The sequence below is a fragment of the Biomphalaria glabrata genome, chromosome 14 (genome assembly GCF_947242115.1).
Source record: "Biomphalaria glabrata chromosome 14, xgBioGlab47.1, whole genome shotgun sequence".
Taxonomy (NCBI): domain Eukaryota; kingdom Metazoa; phylum Mollusca; class Gastropoda; family Planorbidae; genus Biomphalaria; species Biomphalaria glabrata.
Window position 1 is genome coordinate 35,269,258 of NC_074724.1, and position 20,129 is coordinate 35,289,386.

The 20,129-nt window shown below is 35.6% G+C and overlaps 1 protein-coding gene across 2 annotated transcripts; it reads right to left on the minus strand.

Annotated features, from left to right (window-relative positions):
• Positions 1 to 17: 17 nt before the first annotated feature.
• LOC106067521 (alpha-(1,3)-fucosyltransferase C-like) lies at positions 18 to 16,815 on the minus strand. Of its 2 annotated transcripts, none has more exons than XM_056009865.1 (5): positions 16,651 to 16,815; positions 10,398 to 10,958; positions 8,741 to 8,866; positions 7,087 to 7,181; positions 18 to 3,316 (listed from the first exon to the last, which is right to left on the minus strand). In XM_056009865.1, exons 2-5 carry the CDS (start codon positions 10,936 to 10,938, stop codon positions 2,837 to 2,839), a joined length of 1,242 nt encoding a protein of 413 aa, XP_055865840.1. In that variant the 5' UTR covers positions 10,939 to 10,958; positions 16,651 to 16,815; the 3' UTR covers positions 18 to 2,836. The 2 variants fall into 2 exon arrangements, with proteins under 2 accessions (XP_055865840.1, XP_055865839.1); XM_056009864.1 differs by having other exon boundaries at positions 16,589 to 16,815.
• Positions 16,816 to 20,129: the final 3,314 nt, after the last annotated feature.

The following is a 20,129-nucleotide window of genomic DNA, read 5'->3' on the forward strand; positions in this document are numbered from 1 at the left end:
AAAAAAAAAAAAAAAAGTTCAAATTTCCCTTGACAATTTACTATTATGGTTTAAGTAGTCCTCTTCCAATACACAATGATACTCCTCACTATTTAGGTACAGTCACTCATCCATTTTACAGATCTATTTCAAGAATTTTACCTAGTAATGAACATTTAATACACAACAAAACCAAAGAATCATACGCAACACTTAAAAAGCTGTTACATGAAAGCCTAGTGAATAGGATTAAGTGGGGGAGAGTTCTTGGGGTGACAGAATTCAAGGACACATTCATAATTCTACAGAGCAAACATATCCCACCAAAAGCTAGAGAGACAAGTTATAGACTTATCTTTGGGATGACCCCTATGGTTAGAAGACGGTCTAATGACCGTGAATGTATATTATGCCATCTTGAAAATGCTGATAATGAGAAACATATGTATTTGGAATGTCCATTATTCCTTCAAGTTAGAAGTACTGTAAGGGACTTATTGGAAGCAAACTGTGGCAATTATGTAAATGTTAACTTGTCTATTATTTTAAACAAGCTTTAACTTGATTATTGTTTCCGAATACAGGAATCTTGTTTGGGCTAGTTGGCTCAAAGCTCTACATAATAATAAGGTGCTTGACCCTAATCACTTAGAATTGACATTTAGAAAAATAATGGATTTTAGGGTAGAGAATAATCTAGTTTGATTTTCATATACTTGTACAATGCTCAGGTAGTTTTCCAGAAATGGGGTGTTGGGGGTCAGGGATATCTGATATTGTGTTGATTGTTCTGGAGTAGAGTATACTTGTATCATTTTTCTGTCTTTAGGGGGTTCATTGGTTAGGTAGTATGTCTTTGATATTAAATAATATTTCTATTACTATTATTATATTTTTAGGTTAATCACTTTTCAATTGTTTATGATTTAATACTTGTGAATTATGATAACTTACAAATAAAAACATATTAAAAAAAAAGAAACAAAAAAAAGCCCGGTAAGATGGCCCATAAACGAGGCACATAAAGCCCAAAAAAGAGGCAAAGAAAAGAGGCCTAAGGCCCAAGGATTCCTATGATGATAAAGCTAAAACTGAATAGCGCAAATTCTGAGGTTTCCTTTTAAAAAAAACAACAACTCAATAGCTTTAAACTAAATAAAAAGATCTTAAATACTTTTTACGGCGCGACTATACAAAATCTGCTAACATGTTACATACGGAATAACTTATTGGCAAGGCAGCGCTTCATCTAATTTATGTGCCGTCGAGAAACCATCATAAAAAGGGCATCAAAAATTACACTCACAATATTGCCATATTTAAAGGAACTTTTTGAACAAAAGTGTCTACGGAAAATCGAAAAAATCTTGGAAGACAACAGCCACCCGCTCCATCAGAACTACGTCAGGTCGTCGCGAAGTGGGCGACTGCTGTCAATCAAAACAAGAACGGAGAGGTACAAAAACTCTATCAGACTCTATCACCCCCACTCGTTGATCAGGGAACATGAAAAGCACCAAGATGCCTGAGTGTAGTCGCTGAATGAACTCTTTATGTTGTGTCTGTTCCAGTTATGTGTATATTTCTGTTGTGTTGTCTTTATTTGAGAAAAGAGTCCTTGTAATCACAACAAATTTCCATAAGGATCAATAGAGCAGTCTTAGTCTTAGTTTATTTATCTTCTTATCTTATCTTATATAATACAGACGTTACTTCAAAAAAGATGATTACGTCCTACGCGCCATGCATTTAGTCATGCCGTGGGTTAACGAGAAGGTCATGTAGCCAGCACAACGACCAACCGCCTTTTTTTCCCCAGCTCATGTTAAGTATCCATTAGAGCTGGTCGGACTAAGATTCGTCGTAAAAATACATAAACTTAAGATTCCAGTCTTCACCAAGATTCGAACCCGAAACCCCCTCGGTTCGGAAGCTAAGCCAACTCATCCACCACGCATCCACGCAATGCTAAGCTGTAAAGCGGTATATTATAAGGAACCAAAACCACATTTTTAAAGTAACCTTAACTCTTTCTCTCCTTAATTATTTACCACATTCTGGTGGAATCAACGCTGGTATCGTCAGTTAGGAGAGAGAGAGTTAATAAATACATTTTCAATGCAGCGGTGAAAGAACCTTGAACACAACATCGCCAAAAACGTTCGACAATCTAATACGATGCAAGAAAAACAGGAGATTTTGAAACGAGTCCAAAAACATTTGAGTGAGTCTGAACATTAACAATACTGATTGTAACATTAAAATAATTTTACATCACATTTACTTCTGAATAGAGCCACTTTATGGTTACGCCTGCTTACAAAGTGATATTGCACTACCATCTGCTATGTATAGACAAAATCGATATATTCCTTCGTTCGGTATCCGCCTTCAGGTAACAAGGATAATGATGATCCATTTACTTCAAAGTTTCTTGTTTTTACAGACTTGGGCTAGATCATCTAGATGATAACAGTTTAGTTACACTAGTCTGTTGTAAATGACACTGATACCTACCAAAAAAAAAAGGGCTTTTGGATATTAATACTTATCAAACATTGTAAAGTGACATGTATCAAACGGCTACTGGAGAGTGTCACTTATCAGATCTGTCTGTCTGAACGTAAACCTTATCAAGCTTTGAAGTGTGAAACTTATCTTCCGTTTGTTTGAACGACAGATCTATCACTTATCATTGGGGTGTGACAGTTATCACGCGCCCTTATGAATGTGACACTTATCCAGCGTCTGTCAAAACTCTGATTTATCAAGAGACTTATCATACATATGTACAAGCGTGACACTTCTCAAGCATATGTAGGAGTGTGACAGCAAACAACTTTTAGACGATGACACGTCAGATATCTGTTGGAGGGTGACACTTATCATCTACTATCCACTTTTTCAAGTCGTCTATTCTACCTTCCAGCTTCTTCGTGTGTAAAAACTTACAGACCTGGCAGCCTAGACTCTCCAGCCTTGACCCATCGATGTACTCATACATACTTTTCCGTTCAAGATATCTAGCGTACATCAATGGATCATCGCCCATTCTTCTTAAAAACAACGCCAACTCTGTAGCGTTTCGGAAATCAGCCGCGTTGACATAGGTCATATCTGGCATGTATTTCTTGTAGTCAAAACCTCCTCTGACTACGGGGATGACATGTAGTGAAGGAAACATCATTTTGAAAATTTTTTCAGTGACATAGTCTTGACAAAAGTCGTTTTCAAATGACAAATAAAATCGGTATTTTTCAAGATTGTTTTCGACGCAGGTGGACTTGTCTGTGCAAGGTTCCACGCAGCGTCCAGCAATGTCAACATCGAGGATTTTCTGAGGATAGAAATACAAAGTGAGATAGATTTTTTTGCGCTAATGACACACGGTTAAAGTTGGCATCTTGGTGAAGAAAGTAAAGAAAGTGGATGCGTTTGTTTTAACTTGCGTAATACTTGTAACATAAACAAGATTCTACATGTAACATGACCAAGATTCTATATGTAACATGAACAAGATTCTATATGTAACATGACCAAGATTCTATATGTAACATGATCAAGATTCTAAATGTAACAAGAATAAGATTCTATATGTAAAATGAACAAGATTCTATATGTAACATGAACAAGATTCTACATGTAACATGACCAAGATTGTATATGTAACATGACCAAGATTCTATATGTAACATGACCAAGATTGTATATGTAACATGAACAAGATTCTATATGTAACATGACCAAGATTCTATATGTAACATGACCAAGATTCTATATGTAACGTGACCAAGATTCTATATGTAACATGAACAAGATTCTATATGTAACATGACCAAGATTCTATATGTAACATGACCAAGATTCTATATGTAACGTGACCAAGATTCTATATGTAACATGAACAAGATTCTATATGTAACATGAACGAGATTCTATATGTAACATGACCAAGATTCTATATATTCTATATGTAACATGACCAAGATTCTATATGTAACATGACCAAGACTCTATATGTAACAGGAACAAGATTCTCTATGTAACATGAACAAGATTCTATATGTAACATGACCAAGATTCTATATGTAACATGAACAAGATTCTATATGTAACATGTCCAAGATTCTATATGTAACATGACCAAGATTCTATATGTAACATGAACAAGATTCTATATGTAACATGAACAAGATTCTATATGTAACATGACAAAGATTCTATATATTCTATATGTAACATGACCAAGATTCTATATGTAACATGACCAAGATTCTATATGTAACAGGAACAAGATTCTCTATGTAACATGAACAAGATTCTATATGTAACGTGAACAAGATTCTATATGTAACATGACCAAGATTCTATATGTAACATGAACAAGATTCTATATGTAACATGACGAAGATGCTATAAGCAGTGACAGGTTGCCTTGCGTCAGATATGAAAAATGTTTTTAAAAAAATCTTATATTGAATAAAATTACATCAATTTATTTGAAACCATGATGTCATTAATTTTCAATACATCCAGACTAACAATAATACATTTGTACCATAGGAGACATTGTTCCTAATTGTTTTGGTTTAGCGCCGTCTGCATGTTTATAGCATGTGCAGTGTTGTGTGGTCCGATATCTTTTGTGGACCAGTTGGGGCAGTGGTGTAGATGGGGATTTGGGGACCCTAGGGGTGGCTGTATTTTTATACTCGACATCAGGACATGAGATAGAGGCGTGATATTTAATGTAAAAAACTAATTTCGGACATTCATTTGGAGACCCTAGGGGTGGCTGTATTTTTATACTCGACATCAGGACATGAGATAGAGGCGTGATATTTAATGTAAAAAACTAATTTCGGACATTCATTTGGAGACCCTAGGGGTGGCTGTATTTTTATACTCGACATCAGGACATGAGATAGAGGCGTGATATTTAATGTAAAAAACTAATTTCGGACATTCATTTGGAGACCCTAGGGGTGGCTGTATTTTTATACTCGACATCAGGACATGAGATAGAGGCGTGATATTTAATGTAAAAAACTAATTTCGGACATTCATTTGGAGACCCTAGGGGTGGCTGTATTTTTATACTCGACATCAGGACATGAGATAGAGGCGTGATATTTAATGTAAAAAACTAATTTCGGACATTCATTTGGAGACCCCAGGGGTGGCTGTATTTTTTATACTCGACATCAGGACATGAGATAGAGGCGTGATATTTAATGTAAAAAACTAATTTCGGACATTCATTTGGAGACCCTAGGGGTGGCTGTATTTTTATACTCGACATCAGGACATAAGATAGAGGCGTGATATTTAATGTAAAAAACTAATTTCGGACATTCATTTGGGGAACCTCAAATGGAGGCTCGGGGGAATTTTCAAATTTGGACCCTCCCCACCACCCACCATAGCTACGCCACTGAGTTGGGGGGAGGGAAATGGGGTATATGGTTCCCATGCTGCATTTTAAAAAGCAATTTTTAAAGAAAATTGTTCGAGTCTGAATCCGAACTCGAGATATCGAGCATCCATGATGGAATGCCGACGCGCTAGCCATTGGGCTATTGAATTAATTATAAAAATGAAAGGTTTAACTTATCTTATAAAATACAGACGTTACTTTAAAAAAGAAGATGATTACGTCCTACTCGTGTTCCTAGGTCAATCGAGTCATGCATGTCAATCAATGACTTAAATATGACTTAAATTCTGCCAAGTAATAGGTTTTCCTGGCTGGCTCAGGCAACCCATTCCATGCTCTAATAGCACTAGGGAAGAAGGAGTATTTGAACACATTTGTTCTATAGACAATTAGTTTAAAAGAGTTAGCAAACAACGTAATTGAATAGTTCTTAGCTTAGTACATTATATATATATATATATATATATATATATATATATATATATATATATATATATATATATAGAGAGAGAGAGAGAGAGAGAGAGAGAGAGAGAGAAAAATTAATTAATTGCGGCTAAATTGCGAATAAACAATTAGTTATTTATTGATTCATGCGTTGTCATAAACAATGTTTATATATACTAAGTTCCAACTTGATCTGAGAATGGGGAGTGGTAGAAACGACGTGTACAAGATTTCACCCAGACAGACAGGCAGACAGTTGATATAAGTTTTGTAAAAAGAGACCAAGGAAGAGTCGAATGTTCAGGGCAGGTAGAAATTGTAAAAATGTTGTTAACGAAAGTTTATTTTTTCGTCGTCTTTGCAAAGATCTTTGGACAAGAGACCTTCTATGAGTCTTAAATAAGTGTCTCGAGACTTGAGTTAAGGCCTCTCCAGCTGTCTCTTGCAGAGGTCAGAAACTGCCAGCTTCCTCCTCCCTATAAGCCAGTGGAGCTATATCAAATTATACTCAGAAGATACGCCTGTTATTAATAACCACTCACATTGTTCATATTTCCATGTATGTTTTGTATTTATCTTTTGATATCGTACATCTGTTATGACATAAATATATATAAGACTAAGACTGCTTTATCGATCCTTATGGAAATTTGTTGTGATTACAAGGACTCTTTTCTCATATACAGATAACATATATATATATGTCATTAAAAGTATATTTTAAGCGTGTTAAGTTCGCACACACAAATAAAATTTACTTTGAGCACGCACACACACACACATGCACAATCAAATTAAACTATACATGAAGGTTAGTCTGGATCTATTACAAATTTAGTTACATGACTGATCCAAACTAATTGATACAAATACGCTTAATATAAGGTTTGCTTTTTTTTTATAAAGGATTTTTTTGTAATGCTTTTTTTTTTTTTAACTAGTTTTCAATTTATGATGATATGACAATGTGTGACGAGGTGTTATCTCCCCTGTTAATGAATGCGAAAAACGAATACGTTGAAAAAAGAAATAAAATAAAAATATGTAAAAGCAGGTGCAACGGCTAACCGCCAATAATGTGCATTCAGAAAAAAGTAAATACCAATTTTATGCAACGGCATACAGACCAATTTTGTAAGGGAGATTTAATAAGCCGCATTTGACCCCGAAAATTGATGTACAGTGCTGACATTATTACACTCTAGAAGCGCGTTTGACGTTACCTGCATTTGCTGAATGTAAATGTCTCGTTTTGATGGAGTTTTACAGTTAGATACAAACCAGGCCACCCACTTAGTCTTCTGTAGAGCTATCCGATCTGAAAACAAGGAAGACATAGAAATAACTTTAAAAAAAAAAAAAAAGCTTTTAGGAAAAGAAAGAACCGCACATTTACAGCCATATTTCTATACTACAATAAGATGTATTTCACATTTACTAAATCAAAGTAGTAATTAATCAAATATAATTAATTAATTAATTGGTTAATTTTTGTTTTCTTGATTCATGTGTTCTCGGGTAAAATGAATAAAAGTGCTAAAAATGAGCTAGAAGTGGGAGAAATAAAGTGGGCAGAATTTGTACCAGACAAACAGACAAATGGAGTAAATGTATATGCTTTGTAATAAAAACAATGAAAAGCTTAGTTGGAAATGACTGTGTGTGTATGTGTGTGCGAATGTGTGTGTGTGTGTCTGTCTGTGTGTGTCTGTCTGTGTGTTTGTGTGTGTGTGTAAAAATATGTCTTATTTAACAAACAAAAGAAATCTCATGTTTGAGAAAATTGATATACCCGAATGAGATATGAGCTGAATGGGCGTTGACATCTGACCTTGTGATCTTATCTGAGGCCCTGATTCTTTTCTAAGACAAACAGATAGAGAGACAGACAGAAAGACAGATACATAGATAAAGGGAGGTATATATATATATATATATATATATATATATATATATATATATAGAGAGAGAGAGAGAGAGAGAGAGAGAGAGAAAGAGAGACAGAGAAAGAGAGAGAGAGAGAAAAGAAAGAGAGAGAGAAAAGAAAGAGAGAGGAAAATAGAATTAGAGCGAAAAAGATAGATTTGTAGATAGATAATTATAGTAATAATTTTATTTATAAAGCGCTGTTAACAAACACAATGTAGGCTCAAGGCGCTGTGATAACATTACAAACATACACACGAGAGCTAAAATGCCATAATTAATCTAAAAGATAAAAATAAAGAGAGAGAGAGAGAGAGAGAAAGGAAAAGAGAGAGAGAAGGATACAGATGACATGAAGAGATGGTAGACAGAGAGATAAAATAAAAAGAGAGAGAGAGAGAGAGAAACATAGAATTAGAGATAATAATACCTTTACAAGAAATATTAGATTCGTAGACAGAGAGATAAAGGTAAAGAGAGAGAGAGAGAGAGAGAGAGGAACATAGAATTAGAGATAATAATACCTTTACAAGAAATATTAGATTCGTAGACAGAGAGATAAAGGTAAAGAGAGAGAGAGAGAGAGAGAGAGAGAGAGAGAGGAACATAGAATTAGAGATAATAATACCTTTACAAGAAATATTAGATTCGTAGACAGAGAGATAAAGGTAAAGAGAGAGAGAGAGAGAGAGAGAGAGAGGAACATAGAATTAGAGATAATAATACCTTTACAAGAAATATTAGATTCGTAGACAGACAGATAAAGGTAGAGAGAGAGATTAGATTAGTAGACAGACAGATAAAAGTAAATTGATGAATATAACTGACAAGAGACAGAGAGATTTGCAGTAAACATTTGTGGCGTAGTCGAAAGTAAACAATAAAGTTTACCATTTTGTGACGTGTTTCCGTTAAACTAGGTTTTAAATTATTCGTATGTCGGTGACTTACAATAATTGGGCCGTTGTTCTACAGGTATGGGTTTAAATCTGATCAAACCATAGGGCACAAAGACATCTGCGTCTGTGCGATATGTGGCAGTCAGGTTGAACTTAGAGTTCCAGAAAGAGTTTCGATCTGAAAGGAAACAAGAGTTTAGCTAAGTTTAACTCATTGACCAGCATCTGGTTATTTAATTTAGATATTTAGAACCAAGAATAAATAGAGTAGAAAACATACGACTCATTGTTCAAATCATTAATGCTGAGGTTTTGTTCTGTTTAGACACTGTGTATGTTAAAACTGTTCTGAGTGTAAGGCTTGGCCTCATACATATATATTGTCAAATCTCTCTCTCTCTCTCTCTCTCTCTCTCTCTCTCTCTCTCTCTCTCTCTATATATATATATATATATATATATATATATATATATATATATATATATATATATATATATATATATATATGTATCTATCTATCTTTCTAACTACCCAGCTACCTACCTACTTACCTATCCATGCATCTATCTATCTATCTATCTGTCTGTCTGTCTGTGTGTGTCTATCTATCTATCTATCTATCTATCTATCTATATATCTGTCTGTCTGTCTGTCTTTCTGTCTGTCTATCATTCAATCAATCAATCAATCAATCAATCTATCTATCTATCTATCTATCTATCTATCTATCTATCTATCTATCTATCTATCTATCTAAATATATCTATCTAAATCTATCTATCTATCTATCTATCTATCTATCTATCTATCTATCTATCTATCTATCTATCTATCTATCTATCTATCTATCTATCTAAATCTATCTATCTAAATCTATCTATCTATCTATCTATTTAAATATATCTATCTAAATCTATCTATCTATCTATCTATCTATCTATCTATCTATCTATCTATCTATCTATCTATCTATCTATCTATCTGTCTGTCTGTCTGTCTGTCTTTCTGTCTATCAATCAATCAATCAATCAATCAATCTATCTATCTATCTATCTATCTATCTATCTATCTATCTATCTATCTAAATCTATCTATCTATCTATCTATCTATCTATCTATCTAATCTATCTATCTATCTATCTATCTATCTATCTATCTATCTATCTATCTATCTATCTATCTATCTATCTATCTATCTAAATATATCTATCTAAATATATCTATCTATCTATCTAATCTATCTATCTATCTATCTATCTATCTATCTATCTATCTATCTATCTATCTATCTATCTATCTATCTATCTATCTATCTATCTAATCTAATCTATCTATCTATCTATCTATCTATCTATTTATCTATCTATCTATCTATCTATCTATCTATCTATCTATCTATCTAAATCTATCTATCTAAATCTATCTATCTATCTATCTATCTATCTATCTATCTATCTATCTATCTATCTATCTAAATATATCTATCTAAATCTATCTATCTATCTATCTATCTATCTATCTATCTATCTATCTATCTATCTATCTATCTAAATCTATCTAGTTATCTATCTATCTATCTATCTATCTATCTATCTATCTATCTATCTATCTATCTTATGTTCTATAATAGGATAACGTCTTAATCTAATTAAAGAACTAAAAGAGTCTTAATGTACCCTATTCCCCATTATAAAAAAGGTAAATTTTACCCCATATAAGCTGCGCGAACATAAAGGCTGGGGACTCCCATGTGGCAGCAGCGTAGAGCTGATGGGGCCACCTTTGGATCGCCTTGAATTCGTCTTTAAGACCGTCTATCTCCAAGATGACCAAGTGAGTGGACTCATCGATTTTATTGCCCTGGAAGTGGCACCTGGAGTACGGACACTTATGGAAGCTGAAGAAGCCCGCATCGTCCATCCAGGACGGCCTCCTGAGCAGACCAACGTTAAACGTCTCGTTCTTCATCGGCTGAAGCCCTTCTTCGGGGTCGCCACACTTTATGTACATCGTCTGGGTGCAGGCGATGTTCGGGTCTGGGATGAACTCTGTTTCACCTGATGAGTTGGCTTGGTATTTGATGGGCGGGTCCGTCACTACTTTATTTACTTTGAAGTCAACCGTATTGGTGTTAATAAGTGCGCTGTTTGAATAATATCGAACTGGATAGTAGAAGAAGATGAATACCAGGGACAGTACTCCTGCTACAGTGAGGAAAAGAAATGTCTTGGTTCTCGGCCTTGATAGCATTGTCTTAAGCCTTAGACACCCTGAAAAAATATTTAAAAAAAAATAAAATATTTTGGAAAATATATTTTATAATAAACCATTGATACTTTTCCCCATTGTGACCTTAGATGCAATTTTATGTACCAATGTGTGAATCTATGCATAAGGCTTGAGCAAGTAAAAAAAGTAAAATTGCCATTTCCAGCCTGGTGGTCTATAGGGCAGATGATGTAAAGGTCATCTGATTCTGTGGCCTACGGTTAACGAGGGTGTCATGTGGACAGCGCAACGTCAAACCGCCTTTACTTTTCGCCAACTAATGTCAGGTACCCATTAGAGCTGGGTGGACTCAGAGGCGCCCAAATATCCCAAAATTAAAATCCCAGTCTTCACCAGGATTCGAACCTGGACCCCCCCCCCCCCCCCGGTTCAGAAGCCAAGCGCTTTACCGCTCAGCCACCGCGCCGAAACTTGAGTTATTAACGTAGAAGTCTGTGAACTTTCTATAAAAAAATTAACGCTCCTTAAGTATTTCATTTAAATGTGGTGCATTTTTTTTTAAAATTAATCTGGTTCAATTTTGGAAAAGAAAAAACATAGCAGTTGCATCTGATCTTTGAAGATCTAAAATATCGTGATTTCCGATTTTCATTTTCTCTTCCAGTTTCTGAGATTGAAACGAGAAGGACAAACGGACAGATAAACCACACAAAAACTAATAGCGTCTATTCCCCTTTCAGGGGCCGCTAAAAATGACGCCTATTATAAGCTATTCCGAAGAAAAAAATATTTCTGTACCATCGACTTTGAAACTACACGCTTTGTTTCTAACACTAAAGACATTAAGTAAATCTACAGTGATTATTTTAACACAGAAAGCATGAAAACTACACATTGTGTTGTCAGCGAATAAGGCAGTAAAACCACACACTGTGTTTGCAATACAGAAGTTATTCAAACGACAGTTACTAAATACTGTGTTATTGGCAAAGAAATTATTAAAACTACACACTGTCTTGTCAGTACATAAGTCACTCAGGCCAAGAGTTTGGGAAAACCAGAAGCTCACTACAGTGACCGAAATGGAAGTCTACAAGGCATGCGTTATGAGTACACTACTGTAAGGCAGTGAATCATGGACCACCTAGGCAAAGCAAGAGAGAAAACTGAACTCATTCCATTTGAGATGTCTCCGTAGGATCTTGAAAATCACATGGAAAGAAAAAAGTGTGAATACTGAGGTCCTTGCGCGATCAGGTATTCCCAGCATCTTTACAGCCCTCAGACAACGCCGCTTGCGCCGGCTTGGACATGTTCGCCGGATGGAGGACAATCGCATCCCGAAAATCATCCTCTACGGACAACTCGCGACTGGCTCAAGAAAAACTGGTCGCTTCCACCTCCGTTACATAGATGTAATAAAACGGGACCTCAAATCAGTGAACATCAATACTGACCATTGGGAAGACATAGCTCTAGACCGCACCAGATGGAGAGAGACAGTGACCAAGAAAGCTATGGACAGTGAAAGTACATGGGTCTCAGCTCAGGAAGAAAAACGTACAATACGAAAAATGGCCAGCTCCTCTACCACCGAAGCAAAAGCCACCTTAACCTGGGATATTTGTGTACGGGAGTGTCTCTCCAAAACAGGGCTCCACAGCCCTATTGGAAGTGTGCTCTGAGATGAACCATAGTCGTTCTACGACTGAAGGAGGCCAACAATATCAACATAAGTCACTAAAACTACACACTGTCAGAACCGCAAGGCATTTAAATTACACATTGTGTCGTACAATAGGAGTTTAGCCTTGTATTAAATCTACATGATGTTATTTCATTACCTCGCTTTCAATGAGCAACTTGTAAAAATAAAATTCTTTCCAAACCCTGCATTTGAAATACGAATAAGTTGTTGTCACGTGACCTTCAAATAAGTAAAAATTTATTATTTTATTTATTATATCAGCGACACACCAATGACAATGACACGCTATTATTCTATTTTAAGTACAAAGGTTATATCAACTTACTCTGTCTCGTAAAAGGAAGATTCTACAGAATTAAGAGATAGGGTAGTGATTTTGCGGTTCAACGAATTAGTTAGTGTAGTCAATCCATTAGTCGTAATTCATTAATGTATGATTTATAAAGAAAAGAGAAATAAATATCGAAGTATTGAGATATCTGGAATTATGTATGTGTTTCTTCTTTTGGATAATCTTTTAATAACGATTTTTTTGTTACAGTTTATTTGTTTTGTTGATTTAAGTCAGTTAGTTTAACACAGTTAGTTTAACACAGGAAGGGTTGGGAGAGCAAAGACAATAACATGTGAACTTGATGAAGAAGAAAAAAAGAGAAGGAAATGTGGAAATTATGTAAATGGAGCGCACCTAGAATTACGTTATACATGAACGTGACTAAGTGCCTACAACTATTTTGATACAAGAGAATATGTTACAGCACAGAAGGGAGGCTTATCAAGAAACTATCGCCTACTAAAATTTAATTTGCTCCCCTGCGGGTGTAATTATCAAATATCTAGCTCAATAATAAAACAGATGCTTAAAAAAATAAACCGTTCGGTTTATCACACAGTGCCTGTTTTGTCAGCCTGCCTTTCATGTAATGTCAATCTGCCACGTCATGTCAATTAATGACCACATGCATGTCAAATCATGTCAGCCTTTGAGTCATGTCGTAACTACATGAAAGCGTGGCGTACCTAGGTTTTTAACGCCTAGTGCGGCAATTCCTTTTTAATGAAATCCAGAAAACGAGATAAAACGCCAGACACATTCATTAAGTGTTTGCAAAGCCTACAGACCATGCGGTTTAAAGGGTAGATGATGTAAATGTTATCTGTGGCCCGAAGCTAAAAAGGGCGTCACGTGGCCAGCACAATGACCAACCGCCTTTACCTTTCCCCAACTAATGTCAGGTACCCATTAGTGCTGAGTGGCGTCCTAAAGATCCCGAAATTAAAAATCTCAGTCTTCATCAGGATTTGAACCCGGGACTTTCCGGTTTGGAAACCAAGAACTGGTTTTGTATTTTTCGATGACATGAATAATGAATATACAAACGCTCTGGTTACCTTCCATGAACATATGCTCTTTCAGGGCTGGCTAGTCGGCTACTTAGATTTTATTTTCATCAGCTCTACGATATTGGATTAAATTGGTTATAGGAATATTTTTTTTTATTTGTCCATGTACTAAGACTAAGACTGCTTTATTGATCCTTATGGAAATTTGTTGTGATTACAAGGACTCTTTTCTCATGTACAGACAACACAACAGAAACATACACATAACTAGAACAGACACAACATAAAGAGTTCATTCAGCGACTACACACTTGGTCCTTTTCATGTTTCCTGATCAACGAGTGGCGGTGATAGAGTCTGACCGAGTGAGGTACGAACGAGTTTTTGTACCGCTCCGTTCTTGTTTTGATTGACAGCAGTCGCCCACTACCGCTGGATTTTCTAAATTCCAAACTGTCTACGGTCTCGAGACAGCTAGATCGAACTAATAGGGCATTTTTTTATATGCAGATCGATAAATCATTATCTCGGGGTCGAATATTAATACAGACTGCGAGGGGGGGACGTACCAATCGATGCCCTTATAGCTAGTTCCACCTCTGCAGGCAAAGTCACTTCATGTCAATCGATCTATCATGTTATGGCCAATTGCATATAAGGTCATGTAAACGTGCTAATCAGGTTCGACACCCGACTCGGGCAGAGTTGTGTTTACGGAAAACCAACTCCTATATACATACCCCTCCCCTGCCCCACTGGTCCACAAATGAGATTGGACCAAAGCGCTCTGAGCATGCTATAAGCATGAAAGTAGCGCTATATAAAAGCTATAAAATAATCAGAATCAGAAAAACAAACTCACAGCATTGTTGTCACCTAACATTGCCAAATTTAAGGTACCCAGCGACCAAAAACCATATTAATACTAGCCAAATATTTTTCAAATTTTTTTAAAACAAAATTTATCTAATAGGGAAGAACTACAAAATCACTGCGTTATGTCTTAATACTGCATGAATAGTTCACCCCTTTTCTATATTAAAAAATATTATTTAGTTATCACTAATTGATCAACAGATTCGTGTCTTAGCCATCGACTATGAAAAATAATACAAAATTTCAAATTGATTCAAGAATTGGAAGCTGGAGAAAAATCGTGTACACAACGAAAGAAGGGAAATAACTCCACATATAGTCACATCTCTCAATAAGTGGACTTTTTTTTTCTTTTCCTTTTTCGATACCTATTAAAATATTAAAAAAAAAATTATGTGTTAATTAACTAATTAGCTAATTTGTTGATGGACTTATGTTTTGCTACGTACAACAAATAATTGTGTAAAGTCTCAACAGAATCCGAGAACTGGTGTGGGAGAATTAACATCAACAAAAATTGTACAAGACAGACAGACAGACAGAGTGAGTTGAGATAATCTTTGTAATAAAAATATATCAGCTCAATATTGATGAAATTATTGGCATAACATCAACACACTCCATGTCGACTATAGTTCTATGGGGTCCCTAAATTGAATAGTGCTGCTAGAACGAAAGTGTATCGATTGAATGCATGAAAACAAAGTATCGATTACTGGCAATAATGCGAATTCTTAACAGACCGCAATTCGTCACTCTATTTAGATGAGTCCAGTGTAGTCGGATATTATATTTTTTTTCCAAGAAATAGACACCTTTCTTTGATTCAACTCATCCTTTTAACATCATAAAGATGACACCAGTTAGGTCATAAACACACACAAACACATATAACTTAACATTGTTTCGTTTATTCGAAATAAACTGCAAGATTACACTTTTGTATATCCCACTTCATAAGGTTTGGCTCTGACGGCACAATAGATTTACATATTTCAAGTACAGTTGAGTCCGGTCTATTTGAAACACGTCTTTCATGAATAATAATAATGTTAATAATAATAATAATCACCAGAAAATTCCTCAGTGGAAACTGTTAAAGGGACTACGATGAATTTTGTCTCTCTTTAGCGAAACTCGACCCTGGCAGCGCCAGAGAATGACTACTCGTTCATTTCTAACACAATAATAATAAAATGATATAAAAACAAAGAAAATATGGGAACCTAGGCTTGGAGATTTTGCGTTTATGAAACTTATCGAAAATAAAAATATACCGTATTGTTCAACCGAGGGGATAATGACAACTGACTCACAGATACCTTCAAGGCCCTTCATCAACCTTACTAAATAGCCTTTCGTGTTTGTTACTATTAATAGTGAATAGTTGTAAAAATGGTGTATTTTTATGAAAAAAACAATCTAAGTGCATAGCTGATTTTAAAAATTAGATTTTTCACTTTCAGAAAAGGAAATAATACCCGTTGCATCAGAACTATGAAAGGACTAAAATATTCTGATCTCTGATTTTCAATATCTATTTTAGTTTACGAGATCTAAACGGGACGAACGAACGGACGGACAGAAAGACAGACCACACAAAACTAATAGCGCCTATTCCCCTTTTGGAGGCCGCTCATAAAAAAGGGAAAAAAAACTACACATTTAACACATCACTGGTAGAAACAATACATGCGTAAAAGAAGCGTTATATGTTTAAAAAAAATATAAATAATTTGTTACCCTTGATCAGGAGAATTTTTTATAACAGAATATCAGAAATAATATCAGTTAGTAACACATACCGTCAATACTCTAAAACTGTGTCAGTTTCAGAGTGTTACAGTATCCGTGAAACAGAAAATAAAAAAATGTGTGTAGTCAAGGGAAGTTACTCAGCGTACACAGGTAAAATCGACCAGGCGAGACGCCCTAATAAAATGTATTCCATTACAGAACAATACAGAAGTACATGCCGTGTGGTCTCAGACATGGTACTGTCAATGAGACTTGTACCCCTTGCTATTACCTCAGTTGGAGAGAAGGTACAGTCACTATAGTGTACAATGTACTTTAGGGTTAGGGGGCAGGGCCGGTTCCTACAGATTGCGGGGCCCTATGCGAAATTGATTGCGCGGGCCCATTCTGGGTTGTGATAAGAATAATAAGTGAAAATTAAGATTTTGTATTAGAAAATAAATTCGTCTTTGCATTTTATTCATACTTTACAAAGTACAAAATCACTGTCAAATTAACTTTACGAGCCATCTACAGAAGATAGTACATTTACAACAAAAACGATGAACATTCAGATTGCCTTTCAGATTTACTAGCGACTAACATAATATCACTTTTTTTTTTAAGAGGTCGAGATAGATTTAGATCTATATTTGTATGCCAGTGACTGTTAAAGTAAATTAAGAATTTGAACTTCTAGTTTTGGTTAAAATTCGCCTTTTTATTACATTTTTATTAAATGAAAGCTGACAATGCCGTTTTTTTTTTAATCGCGAGTAGTATTGGCGTTGTCCATATTGAATGACACACAGAAATGACGATATTGTTTCCCTTTAACGAAACTCGACCCTGGCTTCGCCAGAGAATGAATACTCGTTCTTTTCTAATAATAATAATAATAATACTGACATCGCCGTACCACTATTTCATAATTTAGGAAAAACTGTTAAAAAACTGAAATGGAATAAAATAACAATATACCCCATTGTTATATCAGCCGAGTGGATAATAAAAACCGACCTCACTGATATCCTTTAGGGCCTTTGCATGTCTAGGAACATTCTCGTTGCCTGTCAGAGGGCGATACTGCTGCAGACCTGCCACATCACCAGAAAATTCCACACTGGAAACTGATAAAAGGGACTACCTTGAATTGTGTTTCTCTTTAGCGAAACTCGACCCTGGCAGCGGCAGAGAATGAACAGTCGTGCGTTTCTAACGTCATAATAATAATAATAGTAACAAGAATAATAATAATAACAATAATAAAGCTTGTCTTCTAGTCCAAAGATTAATGAGAAAGACTGTATTTTCCGTGGCTGCCCCTGCAGCGACCTACAGATTTTGCCACAGTCAGTATACTTAAAAAATTGAGTGATATGACATGGTCTATTCATGTACTATGTTTTACCTGTGTTATGGTTGATTGATTTGCTGTGCTTCAGGCTAAACACACTCGCCTTGCCCACCCCTCTCTCCTTAGATATTATAATATCAATCTAGACACACACGAATTGCCACTTCACTCCTTGTGTTAGGAAAAAGGGTACGGCTTACCTGCTCTTTGCGTCCAAAGGGATACAACCCAACAATAAGGCTCTTCATTGTCAGTCCTTGCTTACGCCCTTGTAGCCCATTGAAATTACAACCATACTCTTAACTGTAACCCGGCGCATTCTGCTATACAAAAGTTTTTTTTTGTGAAAGAAATGTTTTTTTCAATTATAAATGTTAAAGACACTTGACTACACAAAGGACACGCCGGTCGATAATAACAAATAAGCATGTGTTCAAATGGGCTTCCTGATCTTTGATTCAATTATTAATGCAAAATGAGTTTGACACAGGGTTATGTATCTTAATCCGTGTCGAAGACTGTGAATATATAAACACGCTTGTATGGCATATTTGCTGCATTGACATAGACATCTTTGCTGCATTGACATAGACATCTTTGCTGTATTGACATCTTTGCTGCATTGACATAGACATCTTTGCTGCATTGACATAGACATCTTTGCTGCATTGACATAGACATCTTTGCTGTATTGACATCTTTGCTGCATTGACATAGACATCTTTGCTGCATTGACATAGACATCTTTGCTGTATTGACATAGACATCTTTGCTGCATTGACATAGACATCTTTGCTGCATTGACATAGACATCTTTATTATATCAAAATTAACATCTTTTTTGTGGTATTGAAAAGTATTTTTTTGGGGGTGGGAATGTGAAATCTGATTCTATTTTTAAAATAGTCGAGAAGTCACGGATGAAACTGGATGTATGTGTGGTGCTGAGTGTTAAAGCGCTTGGCTTCCGAACCAGTGTGCCGTGTTCGAATCCTGGTAAAGACTGGGAGTCTTACTTTTCGAATATTTAGACTGCCCCCTTAGTCCATCCAGGTCTAATGGGTACCAGACATTAGTTGGGAAATAGTAAAGGCGGTTGGGAGTTGTTCTGGACACATGACACCCTCGTTAACCGTAGGTCACAGAAACAGATGACCTTTACATCATCTGCGCTATAGTTTGCAAGGTCTGACAGGGGAATTTACTTATGTATGATCTACGTTTTATGTCAAAGATGAAATGAATGGAATGAGAGAATGATGGGAAATGTGTTGAAGATTAGAGAGTGCATTTGACGCAGTGTGTTGTCATGTACAAAGAATATATTTTGTGTGTCTGTGATCTAATGACAAGTTACAGGAGAACCCAAGGACGCCCATGGTGAGACACTAGTCCAGTGATGCTCAACCTAATTCAACCTGCATGCCAATTTAATTCCGACACTCGTGTCGCGGGCCACATGACCGTAAAGTTACAAAAACGAAAAAAACAAATTTTATAGAAACCTGTGTATTTAGTTCTTACTACTGACTGTACTTACATTAATTAATGGTATTATGGTAGGCCTACACGTCAGAAAATGGCTTTATTTCTCAAGTTAAAATATAAATATTCCCATTGGTCCACCAATTTTAGACGTAGTTTAAAAATCTTTTTTTTTTCGCAGCACAAACCAAGAATATAGCCGTAATATTTGTTTTACAATGTCGCTTATTTTGTTGTTTAAAAAGACCACAGTCACACTTTCTTTATTTAAAAAATGTTTGCTTATTATCATGTTCCAAAAAAAAAAAATTTGTTCACTGGTAGAATCTAAATTTCACTTGTAGTTACTTCAACTTTCCCATTTCATAATCGTACAAATGAGGGCCCTGGTGTACGTAAGATACATTTTTCACCATTTTTTTTTAATAAATGGAGGAGTTTTGTACTCTTTGTGACGAAGTTTTAGAGGGCCGGATGGAACTACGTCGCGGGCCGGATCTGGCCCGCGGGCCGTAGTTTGAGAATCACTGCACTAGTCTATTTAGATTCAATATATTCTATAGCTCTCTTCTAAATCTACTATTGCAACTAACCTATACAAGTAGATTTAAATTATACATAGACACAATCATACATGACAGACATAATGCAGGCTAATGCAATCCTCTGCACCTTTCTAATACAAAACTAATCTAGATCATGTGA

Bases quoted from the DNA above. Each gene is read 5' to 3' on its own strand.
- LOC106067521 (XM_056009865.1), bottom strand. From the start codon at position 10,938: ATGCTATCAAGGCCGAGAACCAAGACATTTCTTTTCCTCACTGTAGCA. The intron at 8,867-10,397 runs GTAAAATTTACC...GTTTCCTTTCAG, and splicing joins GTTCGCGCAGCTTATATGGG to ATCGAAACTCTTTCTGGAAC. The intron at 3,317-7,086 runs GTAACGTCAAAC...TTCTATCCTCAG, and splicing joins TTTACATTCAGCAAATGCAG to AAAATCCTCGATGTTGACAT.